The 24,114-nt window shown below is 43.1% G+C and overlaps 1 protein-coding gene across 1 annotated transcript in view; it reads left to right on the plus strand.

Moving 5' to 3' along the window:
- The window catches only part of LOC112258342 (E3 ubiquitin-protein ligase RNF43), a 158,057-nt gene that overhangs the window by 78,749 nt on the left and 55,194 nt on the right, over positions 1–24,114 (plus strand). The window contains exon 2 of the mRNA XM_024432662.2: positions 17,504–17,626. Within this exon, the coding sequence (XP_024288430.1) occupies positions 17,504–17,626 (123 nt within the window). The remainder of the gene's footprint in view (positions 1–17,503; positions 17,627–24,114) is intronic.

The raw sequence follows: 24,114 nt of genomic DNA on the forward strand, positions 1-24,114 counted from the left end.
GTGTACAGATCCTTGCTACATGGGGCCATTATTATCATGATGAAACATGAGGTGATGGCGGCAGATGAATGGCACGACAATGAGCCTCAGGATCTCGTCACGGTATCTCAGTGCATTCAAATTGACATCGATGAAATGCAGTTGTGTTTGTTGTCTGTAGCTTATGCCTGCCCATACCATAACTCCACCGCCACCATGGGGCACTCTGTTCACAACATTGACATCAGCAAACCACTCGCCCACAGCTGTTTCCAGCTACAATAGTAATTTACAACATTAACAATGTCTACACTGTATTTCTGATCTATTTTATTTTATTTTAATGGACAAAAATGTTGCTTTACTTTCAAAAACAGGGACATTTCTAAGTGACTCCAAACTTTTGAACGGTAGTGTATATCTACAACTACTACTACTACCACTGACAGTGATTGACTGTCACAGCTACTACTAGCATATAGGTGCATGGTTCCCCAACTGGCGGCCCTTGAGACAATTTTGGCCCGCGGGTGATTTCATGACGTTTTCTGAGAAGAAAAATATATATATATTTTTTTAATTGTTGGAAATAGAAAACTGTATAAACAAGTGATTTCAATTTTGGAAATCTGTTCCAAAGTATTCCCACACATAATAGAGAGATGTATGTATAGCTGAATCTAGTTGATGATCCCTGACCTAGAGGTTTGACATGGATAGTGTGGGCCTGGGGGTGATAGAGTGGCGATAGTGTGTTCTAGTCCAGTGTGTTCTAGAGTGTGTGTGTGTGTTCTAGTCTGTGTGTGTGTGTGGCAGAGATACTAAACCTGTGAAGAACTAAGGAGGGGAGGGCAAAGGTCACTGTCTCCAAGCTGTCTCCAAGCCATCTCCATGGCGATACGCATGTTACTGACCCACTTGTGGCTTGTATTGAAAAGCATTGTGACACTGGACACAAAGAGCGTATAGAAATGGAACATTGCCATTTTGCTGTGTCATTCATCATCATTCATCATTCACTTCATTGTTAGAAGAAGCAGTGTGTGTGAGTGTGTCTCATACAGTGCATTCTGAAAATATTCAGACACCTTGACTTTTTCCACATTATGTTACGTTACAGCCTTATTCTAAAATGGATTAAATATTTTTTTCTCTGCAATCTACACACAATACCCCATAATGACAAAGCGAAAACAGTTTTTAGGAATGTTTTCAAATGTATTAAAAAACATAAATACCTTATTTACATAAGTATTCAGACCCTTTGCTGTGAGACACAAAATTGAGCTCAGGTGCATCCTGTTTCTATTAATCATCCTTGATATGTTTCTACAAATTGATTGGAGTCCACCTGTGGTAAATTCATGATTCATGATTTGGAAAAGGACACACCTGTCTATATAAAGCCCCACAGTTGACAGTGCATGTCAGAGCAAAAACCAAGCCATGAGGTCGAAGAAATTGTCCGTAGAGCTCCAAGACGGGATTGTGTCGATGCACAGATCTGGGAATAGGTACAAAAATAAAAAATTGGTCAGAGAGGTGACCAAGAACCCGATAGTCAACCTGACAGAGCTCCAGAGTTCCTCTGTGGAGATGGGAGAACCTTCCAGAAGGACAACCATCTCTGCAGCACTACCCCAATCAGGCCTTTATGGTAGAGTGGCCAGATGTAAGCCACTCCTCAGTAAAATTCACATGACAGCCCGCTTGGAGTTTGCCAAAAGGCACCTAAAGACTCTCAGACAATGAACAACAAGATTCTCTGGTCTGATGTAACAATGAATTAACTATTTTGGCCTGAATGCCAAGTGTCACGTCTGGAGGAAACATGGCACCATACGGTGAAGCATGGTGATGGTAACATCATGCTATGGGGACGTTTTTCAGCGGCAGGGACGGAGACTAGTCAGGATCGAGGCAAAGATGAATGGAGCATACTACATAGAGATCCTTGATGAAATCTTGCTCCAGAGCGCACAGGACCTCAAACTGGGATGAAGGTTCACCTTCCAACAGGACAACGATCCTAAGCACACAACCAAGACAAAGCAGGAGTGGCTTTAGGACAAGTCTCTGAATGTCCTTGAGTGGCCCAGCCAGAGCCTGGACTTGAACCCAATCTAACATCTCTGGAGAGACCTTTATAATAGCTGTGCAGTGACGCTCCCCATCCAACCTGACAGCTTGAGAGGATCTGCAGAGAAGAATGCGAGAAACTGGGTGAAATACAGGTGTGCCAAGCTTGGAGCGTCATACCCAAGAATACTCGCTGTAATCGCCGCCAAAGGTGCTTCAACAAAGTATTGAGTAAATGGTCTGAATACTTATGTACTTTTATTATTATAAATTAGCACAAAAAAAATGCAACTCTTTTTGCTTTGTCATTATTGGGTATTGTGTGTAGATTAATGAGGGGAAAAAAACAATTTAATAGATTTTAGAATAAGGCCGTAATGTAACAAAATGTGGGAAAAGTCAAGGAAGGTGTCTGAATACTTTCCGAATGCACTGTATGAAATCCTCTCAGAATGCTCTTGTACTCATATTGTACAATACGGTAAATCCTTGTGACCTTTCAACTCTATCAGTTCCTGCTATTTGTATCTGAGGAATGAATTAAGTGTTAATGTTGGAGCTAGGGGACAGACAGAGGTAGGTACATTCCCACTGGGCACAGACGTAAGTTCATCGTCTAGTTTTGATTTACATTTGGTTGAATGATCAACTAATGTGAATTCAACGTGAAATCAACAACACATTTCAGCATGTCATTGGATATAGGTTAAAAGTTGGGTAAAGAAAGATGAAATGCCCTTACGATAATGGCTTTTTGCAAGTCCAATCAGTTTTCCACGTTGGTTCAACGTCATCACATTGATTTTTGGGGTTGAAATGACGTGGAAACAATGTTGATTCAACCCGTTTTTGCCCAGCGGGTTGTGAGTGACTGTAGACTTAACCAATAGGGGTGACTGTCTGACCCCTATCTGCCCAATCGGAGTGTTTGGTTGTGTTTGGTTGTGTGTGTGGTGTGCGCGCGCGTGTGTGTGTGTGTGTGTCCGCGCGTGTGTGTGTGTTGTGTCACACTTTTAGCTGGGGACTCAGGCAGGTCAGTGGTGCAGTAATGCGTTTCTGACCCTGTGTACGGTCCTCTTGTCCCTTTTAGTGCTGTGAGGCTGGATGTACACTGCACATCCTGCTGGCAACTCTGTGTAACTGCACTGTCTGTAACCCCATTTATTCAAGAGTGTTCATTGCTGGCTGGGGTGCTTAGGCCTTAACGAGTCTGTACTGTCATTCCGTCATTTGTGAAATACACACACCGTTGTCTGCTACAGACAGGCAAAAGAGAACATGAGAAAATTGAGTTTAGATTAGTTATGGGACTAAAAGTACTGAAAACATGTTGACTCTAAAGAGAAGATGGAGAATGAAAAATACCGGAGTTTTGGCTCAGGTACAGCCGACTAGCACTAGATAACGCTACCGAGCAAAAACAATAACAATGAAACATTTTCATTTTTTACAAATCAATATAATATAGTGCAAAATAATATTGTGATATGTGCCTGTAAATATTTTTTTCTCCCATCACTAATGATAATTAACCTTCAAGTTCCCTGTGTTTGCTTTCATTCCTTGACCCTCCTTCTTCCTCTAATGCTAATCCCCTTCTAAGTGAGGAGAGAAAGTCTGACGGCCCGGCTGGCGCTCATTGTAAGAGGAGTCATGATTCAGGTCAGGATCGGGAGAGCTCATACTTTTAAGAAAGCACCCTCGCAGATTTGGGTCTGGGCTGGCTGGCCGGGGATAATTATTTTGTCCTCATTATGGGATCTGTTTTCCCCCCGAGTCCTTCTCTGTGGCGAGCTGTACTGGATCTGGGACTGACAGTGTCAATAAAGCCAGGGGGAAATCTGACACATACGTACGCAGGCCAGCCAGGCCTCTTGTTTTGACAGGGCTGAAGCGGTAATGCTTCCTTTTCCTGAAGTATTTGGAAGGAGAGAAAAGGGGCTGTGAGTTGAGAGTCAATACCAACTTTCCAGATGCTTCTGTAGATCTCAGAAAAAGAAAAGGAAAGTGTTCCTCAATCAGGAGTCCCAGGTCTCAGTCTGTAATCTATCCGCACTGAACAAAAATATAAATGCAACATGCAACAATTTCAGAGATTTTATAAGGAAATCAGGAATATAAGGAAATCCGTCAATTGAAATAAATGCATTAGGCCCTAATCTATGGTTTTCAAATGATTGGGAAAACAAATATGCATCTTTTTGGTCACAGATACAGTACCTTAAAAAAAAAAAGATAGTTTGGGGCGTGGATTAGAAAACCAGTCAGTATCTGGTATGACCACCATTTGCCTCATGCCGCGCGACACATCTCCTTCAAATAGAGTTGATCAGGCTGTTGATTGTGGCCTGTGGAATGTTGTCCCACTTCTCTTCAATGGCTGTGTGAAGTTGCTGAATATTGCTGTAAACTGGAACACGCTGTCGTACACGTTAATCCATAGCATCCCAACATGCTCAATGAGTGACATGTCTGGTGAATATGCAGGCCATGGAAGAACTAAGAAATGTTCAGCTTCCAGGAATTGTGTACAGATCCTTGCGACATGGGGCCTTGCATTATCATGCTGAAACATGAGGTGATGGCGGCGGATTGATGGCGGCGGATTAATGGCACAAAAATGAGCCGCAGCGTAGCCTAGTGGTTAGAGCGTTGGACTAGTAACCGGAAGGTTGCAAGTTCAAACCCCCGAGCTGACAAGGTACAAATCTGTTGTTCTGCCCCTGAACAGGCAGTTAACCCACTGTTCCTAGGCCATCATTGAAAATAAGAATTTGTTCTTAACTGACTTGCCTAGTTAAATAAAGGTACATTTTTTTTTTTTTTAAATCAAATAGCTTATGCCTGTCTGTACCATAACCCCACCGCCACCATGGGGCACAATGTTGACATCAACAAACTGATCGCCCACACGCTTGCCCACACAACGCCATACACACATCTGCCATCTGCCCGGTACAGTTGACACCGGGATTCATCCATGAAGAGCACACTTCTCCAGCGTGCCAGTGGCCATCAAAGATCAAATCAAATGTATTTATAAAGCCCTTCTTACATCAGCTTATGTCACAGAAACCCAGCCTAAAACCCCAACAGCAAGCAATACAGGTGTAGAAGCACGGTGGCTAGGAAAAACTCCCTAGAAAGGCCAAATCCTAGGAAGAAACCTAGAGAGGAACCAGGCTATGAGGGGTGGCCAGTCCTCTTCTGGCTTGTGCCGGGTGGAGATTATAACAGACCATGGCCAAGATGTTCAAATGTTCATAAATGAGCAGCATGGTCAAATAAGAATAATCATAGTAGTTGTCGAGAGTAAATGTCAGTTGGCTTTTCATAGCCGATCATTGAGAGTATCTCTACCGCACCTGCTGTCTCTAGAGAGTTGAAAACAGCAGGTCTGGGACTGGTAGCACGTCCAGTGAACAGGTCAGGATTCCATAGCCGCAGGCAGAACAGTTGAAACTGGAGCAGCAGCACGGCCAGGTGGACTGGGGATGGTCCTAGGGCTTAGGTCCTCCGAGAGAGAGAAAGAAAGAAAGAAAGAGAGAATTAGAGAGAGCATACTTATATTCACACCGGATAAGACAGGAGAAATAATCCAGATATAACAGACTGACCCTAGCCCCCTGACACAAACTACTGCAGCATAAATACTGGAGGCTGAGACAGGAGTGGTCAGGAGACACTGTGGCCCCATCCGATGATAACCCGGACAGGGCCAAACAGGTAGGATATAACCCCACCCACTTTGCCAAAGCACAGCCCCCACACCACTAGAGGGATATCTTCAACCACCAACTTACCATCCTGAGACAAGGCCGAGTATAGTTTAGTCATTCATTATGAATGGTTAAGTTAAGCGTTAACGTTTATGATAAGGTTAAAACTAAATAGGAAAAAAATGGGTGCCTCACTGGGATTGAACACGTGACCCTTGGAGCTGGAGCTTGCGGTTTATGCCAATCCGCCATCTCCGTCCACAATGCCCTATCAAAACCCAAGCCTACTTGATGGTAATAGCACTCACAGTTGCCCCTAATGGATGGTTTTGAACGAATCTCCCGATGTCCTGGGTACCTGGACGGACGTCGGATTTCAAATGGGATCTTGAGCAACCTGGCTCAGCTAGCCAGAGCAGTTTGGATCAGTGTCTCTCTGATGCTGGAGGCCAGCTGTGAAGCAGTAGCACAGGCATTCAGCTGACCGGCTGACGCACACACAGACACATGCATGCGCACAGACACACACACACACACACACCAAACACACACACTTTGTGTACAAAACATTAAGAACATCTTTCTAATATTGAGTTGCACCCACCTTTTCCCCTTAGAACAACCTCAATTCGTCAGGGCATTGACTCTACAAGGTGTCAAAAGCGTTCCACAGGGATGCTGGCCCATTTTCCCTCCAATTTTTCCCACAGTTGCGTCGAGTTGGCTGGATGTCCTTTGGGTGGTGGACCATTCTTTATACACACGCAAAACTGTTGAGCATGGAAAAACCCAGCAGCATTACAGTTCTTGATACACACAAACCGGTGTGCCTGGCACCTACTACCATACCCTCTTCAAAGGTACTTCTACACTGATTGAATTGGATTTAACAGGTGACATCAATAAGGGATCATAGCTTTCACCTGGTCAGTCTATGTCATGGAAAGAGCAGGTGTTCCTAATGTTTTGTACACACCGTGCACAGACACACACACACACACACACACACACACACACAGTTGACCGGCTCTACTGGAAATCTGAGGGTCAGAACGGAGACCAGGTCAGCAGCCACATATTTTGATATTTTGGTGGTGCTGGAGGGAGAGGAGGAGGATGAGAGTATGTCTGTGTGTTAGCTGGGGGCTGGGTTAATAGAATTATTTGTTGACGTACACTAGCTTGGCAGGCTTAACTGGCCTCGGGTTGAACTCCTTTGAAAAGCCTTACTCCCTTCTCCTCCCCAATCTCACCCCTCCTCACCCACACCCTATATTTACATGATAGAATAGACACGTTGAGATATTTATTTGATCTCCAACTGAATTGATCGATTTTACTTCTGACTTTTAATTGTGTGGTATTTCATCAATCGTGTAGGCGGATCGGCCTTTAAAAGCCCTGAGCTTTGTTGAGTCAATGGATGGAAATTGAAGTGTAGAGGCTGTCGATGAGAGGTGCAAGCTCTTTCTCTCTTCTAACTCTTAGTTCCCTTTTTTCTCTTTTTGGTTTCGCCATACTCTCTACTCTAACGCCCCTACTTTTTGGGACCCATCTCTTAGCTTTTCCCTGTCTCTTTTTGGTTCCCCTTCTCTCTTGTCTCAGCCTGAAATAAGTAGCTGGCTCAACTCCTTCCTGCCTGGTTCCCACTCTTTAACGGTCCCCACTCTCTTAACATTTCCCCAATATGTCTTATTTTGGTTCCCCCTCTCTTCTCTCCTCTAACTCACCCTAACATAAGTGTCTAGGCTCAGCTCCTTCCTGCCTGGCAGCAGATGACCAAGTAGAACGCTTCTCAGTCGCAGAGCTGCCGCTTATTGGCACATGAAAAAAGAAGAGCCACAGGGCAAAGAGGGGGAAAGAAATGATTGACTTCTCACCACAGCTACTATTTATTTTCACATTTTTTCTGATGGTCTGTTTGTTTTTGAGGCTGTTAGATTCTTGCCTTGGAGTATTTTGAGACAGTCAGACTTTGATTGAGCTGGATAGGAATGTCTTTAATCGTGGCTACAAAGGAGTGGAGAGAAGAAGGAGGATGAGATCTCTCTCCCCCAGCTTTTTAAACAGATATAGATGGAGGAGAAAAGGAGTAGACAGGGAAGAGGAGGAGGAGTGACCATTGTTAACAGAGCAAGGAAATGTGTGTGCGCCCTGTGGTTTCTAGTCCCTTTGAAATGGAGACTCAGTGATTTTGGTTCCCAGGCCCCCTTTTTCTCAGGCCCGTACAAAAACCAAATGAAGACATTTTAGTGTCTCTGTCTGTGTGTCTATGTTTGATGCTGTTTATAGCCCAGCGCCAGACTGCTGCTAACCGGACCAAGGTACAAATAGTGGCATCTGGACAATGTTCACAGTCGGTTGATTGTAAGTGAAGTGTGGGCGTATCTAAAAAAGAAGATAATGCATAGTCTTGTAAGCAATGCAAAACATAGACACTGTCACAAACAACAGCATTTTATGCTGAACAAAAATGTAAACGCAACATACAACAATTTTACTGAGGTACAGTTCAAATAAGGAAATCAGTAAATGTAAATAAATATATTAGGTCCTAATCTATGGATTTTGCATGACTGGGAATACAGATAATCATTATCTGTAAGGGAGGGGAACAGAAAACTAGCCAGCATCTGCTGTGAACACCATTTACCTCATGCAGTGTGACAGGTCTTCACATAGAGTTGATTAGGCTGTTTATTGTGGCCTATGGAGTGTTGTCCCACTCCTCTTCAATGGCTGTGTGAAGTTGCTGGATATTGACGGGAACTGGAACACGCTGTCGTACATGTCGATCCAGAGTATTCCAAACATGCTCAATGGGTGACATATGGAACATTTCTGGCATCTTTTATTTCAGCTCATGAAATATGGGACCAACACTTTACATATGCAACTTTTCAGGGAAGTCAGGAACCAATATACTCAGTCAGTTAGGAAAGCTAAGGCTACCTTTATCAAACAGAAATTTGCATCCTGTAGCACTAATTCCAAAAAGTTTTGGGACATTGTAAAGTCCATGGAGAATAAGAGCACCTCCTCCCAGCTGCCCACTGCACTGAGGCTAGGAAACACTGTCACCACCGATAAATCTATGATAGTCGATAATTTCAATAAGCATTTTTCTACGGCTGAGCTTACTTTCCACCTGGCTACCCCTACCCCGGCCAACATCTCAGCACCCCCTGCAGCAACTTGCCCAAGCCCCCATCCCCCGCTTCTCCTTCACACAAATCCAGACAGCTGATGTTCTGAAAGATCTGCAAAATCTGGATCACTACAAATCAGCTGGGCCAGACAATCTGGACCCTCTTTCTACAATAACCCCTATTACTAGCCTATTCAACCTCTCTTTCGTATCATCTGAGATCCCCAAAGATTGGAAAGCTGCCGCGGTCATCCCCCTCTTCAAAGGGGGAGACAATCTAGACCCAAACTGTTATAGACCTTTATCCATTCTGCCCTGCCTTTCTAAAAACTTTGAAAGCCAAGTTAACAAACAGATCACCGACCATTTCGAATCCCACCGTACCTTCTCCACTATGCAATCTGGTTTCCGAGCTGGTCATGGGTGACCCTCAGCCATGCTCAAGGTCCTAAACGATATCATAACCGGCATTGATAAAAGACAGTACTGTGCAGCCGTCTTCATCGACCTGGCCAAGGCTTTCGACTCTGTCAATCACCGCATTTTTATCTGCAGATTCAATAGCCTTGGCTTCTCAAATGACTGCCTCACCTGGTTCACTAACTATCTCTCAGATAGAGTTCAGGTTGGCAAATCAGAGGGCCTATTGTCCGGACTTCTGGCAGTCTCTATGGGTGTGCCACAGGGTTCAATTCTCTGGCCGACTCTTTTCTCTGTATATATCAATGATGTCGCTCTTGCTGCTGGTGATTCTCTGATCCACCTCTACGCAGACGACACCATTCTGTATACATCTGGCCCTTCTTTGGACACTGTGCTAACAAACCTCCAAACGAACTTCAACGCCATACAACACTCCTTCCGTGGCCTCCAACTGCTTTTAAATTCAAGTAAAACTAAGTGCATGCTCTTCAATCGATTGCTGCCCGCACCCTCCCACCCGAATAGCATCACTATTCTAGGTTGTGACCTAGAATATGTGGACAACTACAAATACCTAGGTGTCTGGTTATACTGTAAACACTCCTTCCAGACTCACATTAAGCATCTCCAATCCAAAATTAAATCTAGAATCAGCTTCCTATTTCGCAACAAAGCATCCTTCACTCAAATCAAAATCAAATCAAATGTATTCATATAGCCCTTCTTACATCAGCTGAAATGTAAGAAGGGCTATATGTGTAACCCAACCTAAAACCCCAAACAGCAAGCAATGCAGGTGTAGAAGCACGGTGGCTAGGAAAAACTCCCTAGAAAGGCCAAAACCTAGGAAGAAACCTAGAGAGGAACCAGGCTATGATGGGTGGCCAGTCCTCTTCTGGCTGTGCCGGGTGGAGATTATAACAGAACATGGCCAAGATGTTCAAATGTTCATAAATGACCGGCATGGTCAAATAATAATAATCACAGTAGTTGTCGAGGGTGCAACAAGTCAGCGCCTCAGGAGTAAATGTCAGTTGGCTTTTCATAACCGATCATTGAGAGTATCTCTACCGCTCCTGCTGTCTCGAGAGAGTTGAAAACAGCAGGTCTGGGACAGGTAGCACGTCAGGTGAACAGGTCAGGGTTCCATAGCCGCAGGCAGAACAGTTGAAACTGGAGCAGCAGCACGGCCAGGTGGACTGGGGACAGCAAGGAGTCATCATGCCAGGTAGTCCTGAGGCATGGTCGTAGGGCTCAGGTCGTCTGAGAGAGAGAAAAAGAGAGAAAGAGACAATTAGAGAGTGCATACTTAAATTCACACAGGACACCGGATAAGACAGGATAAATACTCCAGATACAACAGACTGACCCTAGCCCCCGACACATAAACTACTGCAGCATAAATACTGGATGCTGAGACTAGAGGGGTCAGGAGACACTGTGGCCCCATCCGATGATATCTCCAGACAGGGCCAAACAGGCAGGATATATCCCCACCCACTTTGCCAAAGCACAGTCCCCACACCACTAGAGGGATATCTTCAACCACCATCTTACCATCCTGAGACAAGGCCGAGTATAGCCCACAAAGATCTCCGCCACGGCACAACCCAAAGGGGTGCGCCAACCCAGACAGGAAGATCACGTCAGTGACTCAACCCACTCAAGTGACGCACTCATGCTGCCAAACATACCCTCCTTTGGCCGCCTTTCCTTCCAGTTCTCTGCTGCCAATGACTGGAACGAATTGCAAAAATCACTGAAGCTGGAGTCTTATATCTCCCTCTCTAACTTTAAGCATCAGCTGTCAGAGCAGCTTACCGATCACTGTACCTGTACACAGCCAATCTGTAAATAGCACACCCAACTACCTCATCCCCATATTGATACTTATCCTCTTGCTCTTTTGCTCCCCAGTATCTCTACTTTGCACATCATCATCTGCACATCTATCACTCCAGTGTTAATACTAAATTCTAATTATTTTGCCTCTATGGCCTATTTATTGCCTTTACCTCCCTACTCTTCTACATTTGCACACACTGTACATTGATTTTTATATTGTGTTATTGACTGTACATTTGTTTATGTGTAAGTCTGCGTTGTTGTTTTTGTCGCACTGCTTTGCTTTATCTTGGCCAGGTCGCAGTTGTAAATGAGAACTTGTTCTCAGCTGGCCTACATGGTTAAATAAAGGTGAAATAAAAATAATAAACATGTTGTGATTCTATTTTTGTTCAGTGTAGAATGTTCAATGTGGGCGAAGATTAGTTACTGAATTTGCAAAGTTAGCAAGTATTGAATACAGTACAAGGACAGTGAAATATTTTCTCCTCCCATTATTGACAGTGGTCACCAACCGGTCGATCGTGATCGTAAACTGTAAAAAGAAGCCTCGAGCGCACAGCAAAGTTGATCATGTGAGATTTCAAAACCTTTAAAACCATGACTAAAGACTCAACGAATAGCTGTTTTATTAGTAAGTTCATGTTTAAGTTGTTATTCAGCACTGTCAACACTGTCAACAGTTTTTAAGTCAGAAAATGCTCGTTTGCTACTTCCACTCACTCCACAACCAACCAGCACTGCAGCTGCAATTAATGAGTATAGCAAAGTCTTTCAATAAGCTTGCATTGGTATTATTTGCGGCTTGTGTATTTTTTAATATCAAGGAATATTTAACTTTCTCTGGTCATAGGAGTAACAACATGCATTGATGCGACTTAAGTTTCACCATCAGCTGGAAGACTGTCCCCTTTTTTCAGCGAGAGGCAGCTCTGCTGCTCCCTCCCTCCCCTCAGACTGAACTTCAGATGCAGGCCATCAGTACAGTAAAACAAAACATATTATCTATTACTGAGCGGTAGACCTCAACTTACATTTTGACTCAGAAAGTGATCTTGACTAAGACTAAGTTTGATGACTACTGGTATAGGCTATACAATAAAAAGAGATAGTGAAACCTGATTTAAAGCTAAAACCCTGAATTAAGGATATTATTTCCAGACGTTTCCTCTAAACCTATGTCAGGGTGTGGTGATGGCGGAGTAGTAGTTGTCATTATCTTTTTATTTTTTACTTCCTTTTTCTTTGTTAAAGGACCAAGTTCCGCTGTGGGTCTCTAATTTGGGCCTAGTAAACGTGGATAGGGAAAGCAGCTGCCAGGCTCCATAATGTAGTCTAGCGTGGCAAGGCTGGGCCTTGCCCTCAGACATGGCTCTAGACTAGAGATTCCTATGTGTTGTAGAATCCTATGGCGCCATAGGAACAACGCCATGTCTCAGGGCAAGGCAGGGACAGGACAGGCGTTCAAGCTTCCTCCTCACGACTCAGACTGGTCCTTCATTACAGTAGCAACCTCTGTCCATCTGTCGTATGGGAGACACACAGCTAGAGCAAGTCGAGCAAGGTATTTTAGGGGGCAGATTTGGCCCGGCATATGGGGTGTGTGCGTGTGTGTGTACAGTATATGTCTCCAGCTGTAGCTGTGACTTCACACTGTTCTCTGTTTACAATAACATCTCCCCCTGTCCATCTCTGTAAATACATAGTTCACATCCAGTTTACAATGTTCTCTCTGATTTAGCTTCTGTTATTGTTGTGTTTTGGGGACGACCCAGCTGTATCTGCATCTGAAGGCCAGATGTTAGCTGCGTCCCCTATATAGTGCACTATTTTTGACCAGACCCCCATGCGCCCCGATCAAAAGTAGTGTACTACTAAATAGGGTGCCGTTTGTGACAGATCCGTTGTTTAGATTAGTCTAACCCTGATCTGGTGCAGACAGACTTCTTGGCTCGGTAGTGCACAAGTCACTCTGTAATGATCAATGGTGTTGTAGTTTTAGTTACGTTGCCAATGCTCAGATGTCCATAGTTGTATATCAATCAGTTGTTGCACGTGTATAGTGGTCATAAACTAGGGCCCCACCCATGCGTGAGGTGGATGACTTTGGATGTTTTTCTCCCTCTCTCTTCTCTTATTCTCATTCTTGTTCTCGCTCCCTCTCACTTTCTCCTCTCTCTCTCTCTCCCTCCGTCCCTCCCTCTCTCCTTTCCTCTGACACGCTATAGCCGTGCGTGACTCATGACGTCAGGCCCCTTATCCCTTCTCAGGGTTCGTGCCAGCTGTTGATGTCACCCCTGGGTCTTTTTAATTTGGGGATTTTCGTTGGGGCCTGGGTGAGATCAGATCAGGGGGAGTCCCATGGTCCCATGACCTCAGCCCAGTGAGCCCACAGCCACATGAAGGGACCAGCGGGTGGGGTGGGTTGGGGTAGAGAGTGGGTGCTGGCGGGGTCTGGCTGAGTGATTTACACTGACAGACAGCCATACATCTCTGCCCTTGTTTTTGATGTCACCCGGAGGCATTTTCCTCTCGGAATGACAAATGCACTGGTCACCCATTTGCCTGGAAACCCAATGTTGAATTGGATTGAATTCTACATCGGGCAGAAATTAGCGTTTGCATGAGGAAAGTTTCCTCTCATGACCTCTAAAAGCCAGAATGTAGAATATTTTACGAACTTACTTTGTCGGTAGCCCATGCGGTTGGTCCCTTTGCAGATAGGAATGCGACACAATATATCCACAGGGACAATATATTTGTAATAATGACAATTACAACAATACTGAAATAACACTTATTTTAACTTAATATAATACATAAATAAAATCAATTTAGTCTCAAATAAATAATGAAACATGGTCAATTTGGTTTAAATAATGCAATAACAAAGTGTTGGAGAAGAAAGTAAAAGTGCAATATGTGCCATGTAAAAAAAGCTAACGTTTAAGTTCCTTGCTCAGAACATGAGAACATATGAAAGCCGGTGGTTCCTTTTAACATGAGTCTTCAATGTTCCCAGGTAAGAAGTTTTAGGTTGTAGTTATTATACGAATTATAGGACTATTTCTCTATACCATTTGTATTTCATATACCTTTGACTATTGGATGTTCTAATAGGTATTTTAGTATTGCCAGCCTAATCTCAGCGCAATGCTTGAAACATTGCGAAGAGCTGCTGAAAAATGCAGGAAAGTGCTGTTTGAATGAATGCTTACGAGCCGGCTGCTGCCTACCACCGCTCAGTCAGACTGCTCTATCAAATCATAGACTTAATTATAATATAATAACACACAGAAATACGAGCCTTTGTTCATTAATATGGTCGAGTCCGGAAACTATCATTTCGAAAACAAAACGTGTATTCTTTCAGTGAAATATGGAACCGTTCTGTATTTTATTGTAACGGGTGGCATCCCTAAGTCTAAATATTGCTGTTAAATTGCACAACCTTCAATGCTATGTCATAATTATGTAAAATTCTGGCAAATTAGTTCGCAACGAGCCACGTGGCCCAAACTGTTGCATATACCCTGACTCTGGGTGCAATGAACATAAGAGAAGTGACACAATTTCCCTAGTTAAAAGAATTCATGTTAGCAGGCAATAATAACAAAATATGCAGGTTTAAAAAATATGTACTTGTGTATTGATTTTAAGAAAGGCATCGATGTTTATGGTTAGGTACATTGGTGCAATGACAGTTCTTTTTTCGCGAATGCGCTTGTTAAATCACCCGTTTGGCGAAGTAGGCTGTGATTCAATGATAAATTAACAGGCACCTCATCGATTATATGCAACGCAGGACAAGCTAGATAAACTAGTAATATCATCAACCTTGTGTAGTTAACTAGTGATTATGTTAAGATTGATTGTTTTTTACAAGATAGATTTAATGCTAGCACCTTACCTTGGCTCCTTGCTGCGCTCGCATAACAGGTAGTTAACAGATAAATTAACAGACACCGCATCGATTATATGCAACGCAGGACAAGCTAGATAAACTAGTAATATCATCAACCATGTGTAGTTAACTAGTGACTATGTTAAGATTGATTGTTTTTTATAAGATACATTTAATGCTAGCTAGCACCTTACCATGGCTCCTTGCTGCACTGCAAATCTCCTCGTGGAGTGCAATGTAATCGGCCATGATCGGTGGTATCCAAACATTCCGAATACCGATTGTTATGAAAACGTGAAATCGGCCCTAATTAATCGGCCATTCTGATTAATTGGTCGACCTCTAGTGGAAGAACCTGCTTTCAATATTCTTTGTATCCCTAATTTACTAAAGCATTTCCTTTAGCAACTGTATGTATACAGTTGAAGTTGGAAGTTTACATACACCTTAGCCAAATACATTTAAATGCAGTTTTTCACAATTCATGACATTTAATCCGAGTAAATATTCCCTGTCTTACATCAGTTAGGATCACCACTTTATTTTAATAATGTGAAATGTCAGAATAATGAATTGTAAAATTAAATTGTTTAACTTGGGTCAAACGTTTTGGGTAGCCTTCCACAAGCTTCTCACAATAAGTTGGGTGAATTTTGGCCCATTCCTCCTGACAGACCTGGCGTAAATGAGTCAGGTTTGTAGGCCTCCTTTGCTCGCACACGCTTTTCAGTTCTGCACACAAATGTTCGATAGGATTGAGGTCAGGGCTTTGTAATGGCCACTCTAATACCTTGACTTTGTTGTCATCAAACCATTTTGCTTGGGGTCAAGTATGCTTGGGGTCATTTGGAAGACCCATTTGTGTTCAAGCTTTAGCTTTAACTGATGTCTTGAAATGTTGCTTCAATATATCTACATAATTTTCTTTCTTCATGATGCCATCTATTTTGTGAAGTACACCTCCTGCAGCAAAGCATCCCCACAACATGATGCTGCCACCCCTGTGCTTCTCGGTTGGGATGGTGTACCTGGAGCAGTGGCTTCTTCCTTGCTGAGCGGCCTTTCAGGTTATATCGACATAGAACTCTTTTTTACTGTGAATATAGATACTTTTGTACCTGTTTCCTCCAGCAGCTTCACAAGGTCCTTTGCTGTTGTTCTGGGATTGACTTGCACTTTTCGCACCAAAGTATGTTCATCTCTAGGAGACAGAATGGGTCTCCTTCCTGAGAGGTTTGACATCTGTGTGGTCCCATGGTGTTTATACTTGCGTACTATTGTTTGTAGAGATGAACATGGTACCTTCAGGCATTTGGAAATTGCTCCCAAGGATGAACCAGACTTGTGGAGATCTCCAATAATTTTTCTGAGGATTTGGCTGATTTCTTTTGATTTTCCCATTGATGTCAAGCAAATAGGCACTGAGTTTGAAGGTAGGCCTTGAAATACATCCACAGGTTCACCTCCAATTGACTCAAATGATGTCAATTAGCCTATCAGAAGCTTCTAAAGCCATGACATCATTTTCTGGAATTTTCCAAGCTGTTTAAAGGCACAGTCAACTTAGTGTATGTAAACTTCTGACCCACTGGAATGGTGATACAGTGAATTATAAGTGAAATATTCTGTCTGTAAACAACTGTTGGAAAAATGACTTGTGTCATGCACAAAGTAGATGTCCTAACCGACTTGTCAAAACTATAGTTTGTTAACAAGAAATGTGCTGAGTGGTTGAAAAACAAGCTTTTATGACTCCAACCTAAGTGTATGTAAACTTCCGACTTCAACTGTACCAGACTAGTCCGTGGTCCCAGACAACACCACCAGTCATGCCATGCCTGCTCTTGTCATCATGTGTCAATCGTGCTGTATTTTCACAGGCAATTTTTCTGTGCGTGCATGCATATGTTAATTGAGCCCCTGTCATGTTGAGGGAAAGTGGCTGGGAGAAGAGAGAGAGGAGAGCTTATTTTCTCCATAGATTTTCTTTCTGTAATCTTCATAAGGAGACTATTAGTCAAATCTTCGTCCACTTGTCCAGGAAGTTCAATGCATACGGTATATCAACCGTACACCATCAGTATGGACAGCTAGCGGTAGATTCAGTACACACTCATGGAGCTGGATTTTGTGTTAAATGAGCACACCTTATTCTAATCTTCCCTTGCTCTGTTGATATCTTAATGTACTCTAATGTTTTAAACATACATCAATAGGCCTATGCTACTATATGTTTTGGTGGTCACAGCAAAGCAAAGCTGACTGATGTGATAGAACCACAGAGTTTGGAGCCGCTATTGCGTTACCTATTGTAACGTGCAACTTGGTAAGATCACAGACGATTTGGTTCCCCGTCTGTCCCTCTGGTTTGGTTCTAAATCCTTGTTCGATCTCTCTCCTTTTCAGTCTCACCCTCTGTCCCTGTGCAACACCAGTGAAGATGAGCGCCAGGAGTCTGACTTCATCAGCATCGTCAAGCTGGAGAGCCCGGAGCGCAAGGTGCCCCAGTGTCTGCCCCTGCTCAAGAAGGTAAGACCATTTTACCCAGGCATACTGTTGAAGTGCTATGGGAGGTTTGAGTGGTGGCAGTGATACAGTTGAGCAGTTGAAAAAGTATCTTGTCCAAGTGAACGGCTTTCTTTGCCGGACCATCCTGTATCTGTTCGGGATGGAAATTGCCTGTGACCTCACAATACGATATTATCACAATACTTAGGTGCCGATATGATATGTAATGTGATTTTCACAACTCTATATGTATTGCGATTCGATACTGCGATTTTATTCTGATTTGATGTTCCAAACATTTTGCTCTGCTGTAGAGAGACGAGAGAGCATGAGAAAATTTGTTTTGATCAGTCATAGAAATAAAGTGCTGAATACGTTGGCTTACTATTTAATATGAAGATGGAGAACAAGCTATAGGATGGCAAAAAAAAACATTTTGTACAAAACCGCGATATGTAACTGCATATCTTTTTCCCCCATCACTATCTGCCCTCCCCAAAAATTTCTTGGGGCTCTGTAACCTACTATAAGTTTGTGCCATACAACATTGAAATGCTCTCTACTGTGTGGCATACAAGGGTTGTTTGCTATTTCTTTCTGTTTGTTTACTGTGCATATCTTGGTTGGAACCAGGCAGTTGTCCTTGTTTAAGATGACCGTATCCATTTGAATGGAGGAGAGCCAGAGTGCTAAACCTTTTCCCCTCCCTTTTTTTCTGGCGCACTGTCCACTCTTAGATCCACGGTGCTTTAAGGATCCACACTTAAGTTAGTAGAATGTAGAATGTTGGCTGGCATTGAATGTGATTGTGAGGATGTTATGCTGCCATGGCTGTGATCTCTCAGCGTAAAGGGATGTGATGGGGTGGGGGGGCAGAGAGCCCCATGCTTCCTGGCGCTGGATGTGAGTCACTGAGGCCACAGCTGTCACTGGTTTTACCCAGGACCCTTGGTCAATGTAGTAAGGCCAGGTGCTGAGCCAGGACACCTGCTGCTCCACGTCTCTCCAGGACAGATACAAATACGGCCATAGACACAGATAACGCTAATTACCCATGTTGCTATTGTTGTTACATGTGTAAGATTGCATCCAGTATGAAGGAAGTTATCCGTAGTTTTCGGGAGCCAATGCTAACTAGCGTTAGCACAATGACTGAAAGTCTATGGTATCTACTAGCAAGCTAGCAGTTGTCAAATCAAATTGTATTGGTCACATGCTTGTGTTCCTTGCTCCAACAGTGCAGTAGTATCTAACAATACACACACATTTAAAAGTAAGAGAATGGAATTAAGAAATATTAAGACTAGCAATGTGGGAGTGACATTGACTAAAATACAGTAGAATAGTATACAGTATATACATATGAAATGAGTAAAGCAGTATGTAAACATTATTAAAGTGACTGGTGTTCCATTATTCAAGTGGCCAGTTATTCCATGTCTATGTACAGTTGAAGTCGGAAGTTTACTACATACACCTTAGCCAAATACATTTAAACTCAGTTTTTCACAATTCCTGACATTCAATCTGAGTAAAAATTCCCTGTCTTAGATCAGTTAGGATCACCACTTTATTTTAAGAATGTGAAATGTCAGAATAATCGTAGAGAGAATGATTTATTTTGGCTTTTATTTCTTTCATCACAATTTAAAGGCAATGCTACCAAATACTAATTGAGTGTATGTAAACTTCTGACCCAGTGGGTACACTCAATTAGTATTTGGTAGCATTGCCTTTAAATTGTTTAACTTGGGTCAAACGTTTCGGGTAAGCTTCCACAAGCTTCCCACAATAAGTTGGGTGAATTTTGGCCCATTCCTCCTGACAGAGCTGGTATAACTGAGTCAGGTTTGTAGGCCTCATTGCTCGCACATGCTTTTTCAGTTCTGCCCACAAATGTTCTATATGATTGAGGTCAAGGCTTTATGATGGCCACTCCAATACCTTGACTTTGTTGTCCTTAAGCCATTTTTACACAACTTTGGATGTATGCTTGGGGTCAATGTCCATTTGGAAGACCCATTTGCGACCAAGCTTTAACTTTCTGACTGATGTCTTGAGATGTTGCTTCAATATATCCACATAATATTCTTTCCTCATGATGCCATCTATTTTGTGAAGTGCACCAGTCCCTCCTGCAGCAAAGCACCCCCACAACATGATGCTGCCACCCCCGTGTTTCACGGTTGGGAGGGTGTTCTTCAGCTTGCAAGCTTCCCCCTTTTTCCTCCAAACATAACGATGGTAATTTTGGCCAAACAGTTTTATTTTTGTTTCATCAGACCAGAGGACATTTCTCGAAAAAGTACGATCTTTGTCCCCATGTGCGGTTGCAAACCGTAGTCTGGCTTTTGAATGGCGTTTTTGGAGCAGTGGCTTCTTCCTTGCTGAGCTGCCTTTCAGGTTATGTTGATATATGACTCTTTTTACTGTGGATATATATACTTTTGTACCTGTTTCCTCCAGCATCTTCACAAGGTCCTTTGCTGTTGTTCTGGGATTGATTTGCACTTTTAGCACCAAAGTATGTTCATCTCTAGGAGACAGAACACGTCTCCTTCGTGAGCGGTATGACGGCTGTGGTCCCATGGTGTTTATACTTGCGTACTGTTGTTTGTACAGATGAACATGGTACCTTCAGGCGTTTGGAAATTGCTCCCAAGGATGAACCAGACTTGTGGAGGTCTCCAATTTTTTTCTGTGGTCTTGGCTGATTTCCTTTGATTTTCCCATGTCAAGCAAATAGGCACTGCATTTGAAGGTAGGTCTTGAAATAAATCCACAGGTACACCTCCAATTGACTCAAATGATGTCAATTAACCTATCAGAAGCTTCTAAAGCAATGACATAATTTTCTGGACTTTTCCAAGCTGTTTAAAGGCACAGTCAATTTAGTGTATGTAAACTTCTGACCCACTGGAATTGTGATACAGTGAATTATAAGTGAAATTATCTGTCTGTAAACAATTTTTAGAAAAATTAAGTAGATGTCCTAACGAACTTGCCAAAACTATAGTTTGTTAACACAAAATTTGTGGAGTGGTTGAAAAATGAGTTTTAATGACTCCAACCTAAGTGCATGTCAACTTCTGACTTCAGTTGTGTATAGGTCAGCATCCTCTAAGGTGCAGGGTTGAGTAACCGGGTTGTAGCCGGGTGGTTGATGTCCTTGATGATCTTCTTGGCCTTCCTGTGACATTGGGTGCTGTAGGTGTCCTGGAGGGCAGGCATTGTGTCCCTGGTGATGCGTTGGGCAGAGATCACTACGGTTGCGAGCTGTGCAGTTTCCGTACCAGGCGGTGATACAGCCTGACAGGATGCTCTCATTTGTTCATCTGTAAAAGTTTGTGAGGGTCTTAGGGGCCAAGACAAATTTCTTCAGCCTCCTGAGGTTGAAGAGGCGCTGTTGCACCTACTTCACCACACTGTCTGTGTGAGTGGACCATTTCAGATTGTCAGTGATGTGTACACTGAGAAACCTGAAGCTTTTCACCCTCTCCACTGTGGTCCCATTGATGTGGATAGGGGGGAGCTCCCTCTGCTGTTTCCTCACGTCCACAATCTATTCTCAAAAAAGACAAGAAAAAATTGCTGCATGTTGGTATGTTATGAATTGAAAGACATGGGGGGTTTCTGTGCTAAGCACTTCTCTTCTTCATGGCTGAATTAATTGGGTTTTAGGTTTACATCTGTGGTTACACTAAATGTTTTTTATATAGATCAACAGGTATGATCATATCTATCTATCTTTAACATTTCATTTTGACAGGTATATGTTGGCTAAACAAACAGGAATGCAAGTATGTATTAGCCAACATCTGCCTGTGTAGTTGTGTAGAATGATCAGTTTGTTTACATGAAGATGCTTTCCTACAATCTAAATTAAATGTTATAGATAGATAATATACATTAGCCTGCTTGTTAGCCCACATTTGTGTAGTCTGTCCCCCAGAAGCCATAGCCCATGTTCCAGTCAGATGTCATTTGTTTACAGTGCAGCCTTGCTATATCAGCCTGGCAGGCAGGCAGATCTATAGATAGATAGATAGATACACAGACAGGACATTGGTCGGTCGGCCACAGAGCCAGGCCTCATGTTTCAACCACCGCCATCACACACCGTTCAGAATAGACCTTTAAGCAAACAAAGTGAAGCAGCTACAAACCTTGGGGGATAAGGTTTCATTATAGTCCTTTAAAAAAAAAATCTAGATGGTTCCTATCCCTGGCAACAGACACTGTGCACCCTGGGGATGTGTTAGATTCCTGATTTGTGGTGACTTTTCGCTCAAATGACCTCTAAGCTTTTTTTTTCTTCAGTGGCTTGGATTTCACAATTCATTTTGAGCAGAGCTTTTGAAGTCCAGTGCTGAGCTGAGAGGATGCCACATGTTTCATTACGATCAGGCTTTATCTCTTAGGGATGGCGCTCTGCTGTAGTAAACATATCTTCCTTTTGAGAAAGAGATACTTTACTTTAAACCACAGAGCATACATGCTATTTGGTTGTGCTGCTGGTCTGGCTGCATCTGTCTTTTTCCGTTATGTATCCAGAATGTAGGAGGTACGTATGCCTAGTGTAGGACTGTGGGGCATGAGTTAGGTGTCCCATCAATCGCAATGGAACTGCACAACCATAGTTAAAGACTACCTATACCGGTGTTGCTGACACAGATTCATATCCATGTTAGCCTCAAATGCAGATTTCTCCCCATTTGCATTTGTAAACCGTTGGGTCTTCATGCAAATGTCTGGTTCAGGATTTCTCCACAGCTTTTCACCACATCAAATGGCTGACACTGACATAGGCAAAAGCCCTGCTTTTTTACCCAGAATGTACTGCTTTGCAAGGACCCACCTGCTCAGTCTCAAACTACGCCCTGAACAATGCTAAACTCCGGCTGAAAATAATTCCCAGCAAATATCACAAAACAGCCAGTAGGCCAAACATTCTAAACATTCTACGGAAGTTCCGTTTGTAATGAATGTAACTAGCTCACAGTGAGTCTGGATTGGACAAACTGTGATCATATCCCTAAAGTCTAAACCAGTGGTGTCAAACATACGGCGTGGGGGGGGTGAACAAACTTGATACATTTTAAAATGACTAAAACCAAATCTAAACTGTGTAGAATAAAGGATCTACATTCATATAGTTTCTTGACTTTTCAGCTCGCTAATAATCACTAGACAGTCAGGCAGCATTAAAGATTCCAAAAATGATGGATAGAGGATTATTTTTTTGCATATTTTGATGGCATGGAAATATAAAACCATGTCAGTGCGGCCCTCCAGACCTCATTGAAGACCGAATGCACACACAGACACACATACACACAGAGGGTGACACTGACCCCAGGCTCTTCCTGCCTGCCTGGTGGTTTCTGAGCGGGGGTTGGAGTGGAAACGCGTGGCCTGCTTTGCTTCTTGGCCTGTTTTCGTTCAGTAGCAAAGAAGTCAAATGTTTATATCTAGGGGAGAAGAATCAAGAGCAGAAAGCTCTTGAGAACATCTGGAAAAGGGGCCAATCTGAGGCTTTGAGGGTTTAAATGCAAAAAGGCTGTCTGTCTGTTGTGGCTGTCTGAATCAGTTCCATTAGTCTGGATCTGTAAGTGACAATAAAATAATATTCAGTACTCAGCTCAAAAGTGTTGAGTCTGGGACTACCCACATTTGATTATATCAGGACGTACCGCATAGCTTAATGCTGTGTGTCTTCAATGTCTCTCTCCCTGGACCCAGAGATATGTTCCCACAGTGAGTGGACCCACACTGGCAGCCCTTCCCATTTTCCATCCCAGGCCCATTTCCCATTCCTGTTTCTGGGGCACCCAGGCCAGAGCAGCACCTGGCCTCCCTCTCAGCTCTCCCCCAGATTCCTGTCTCTCTGTCCCTCCGATCCATCGGCTTCGCCGGGGCCCCTGCGGCTCTGGGCAGAATCCATTTAAGCACGTTCAGTTCCTTTGAAGCATTGCAAAACAAAGAAAATAGAACAACATTTTTGACCACGGAGATTTGTACCATGTTTGAGAGCTTTTCATGCAAATTAGCTTTTCATATTATATGAATAGATGGAAACCACGTCAGCCTTTTTGCTGTCTGTTTTTCACTTTTTCTGTCTTTGAAAGTGAGGGGTCAAGGTAAAGAGTAGCTTTTCCTTTTGCTGGCATGTCTACCGATTTATCAAACTGGGGGGCACTTCTTTGAGGCCGACTAATATAGTTTATGGTTCATTCATCTACTCTACTCTAATTAGCTGACTAGTCTGTCTAATAGTGACTGGATAGTGAAGCACTAAACACTGACTGACAACCCCCTTAATGCTCCCTCCCTGCTTTTACCTGGAGCTGTTTGATATGAACTGTTCAAGCCTTTAGTTTTCACCCTAGGCAATGCATGCTATCACCATCATTCTTTCTCTGTGGCAACCGCAACATTCATATATAACCTCCTCTCTGTCTCTGTGGCTTTCTTTCAGGTGTCTTTTCTGCTCTCCAGATGTGCATTTG

The sequence above is a fragment of the Oncorhynchus tshawytscha genome, linkage group LG09, assembly GCF_018296145.1.
Source record: "Oncorhynchus tshawytscha isolate Ot180627B linkage group LG09, Otsh_v2.0, whole genome shotgun sequence".
NCBI lineage: Eukaryota > Metazoa > Chordata > Actinopteri > Salmoniformes > Salmonidae > Oncorhynchus > Oncorhynchus tshawytscha.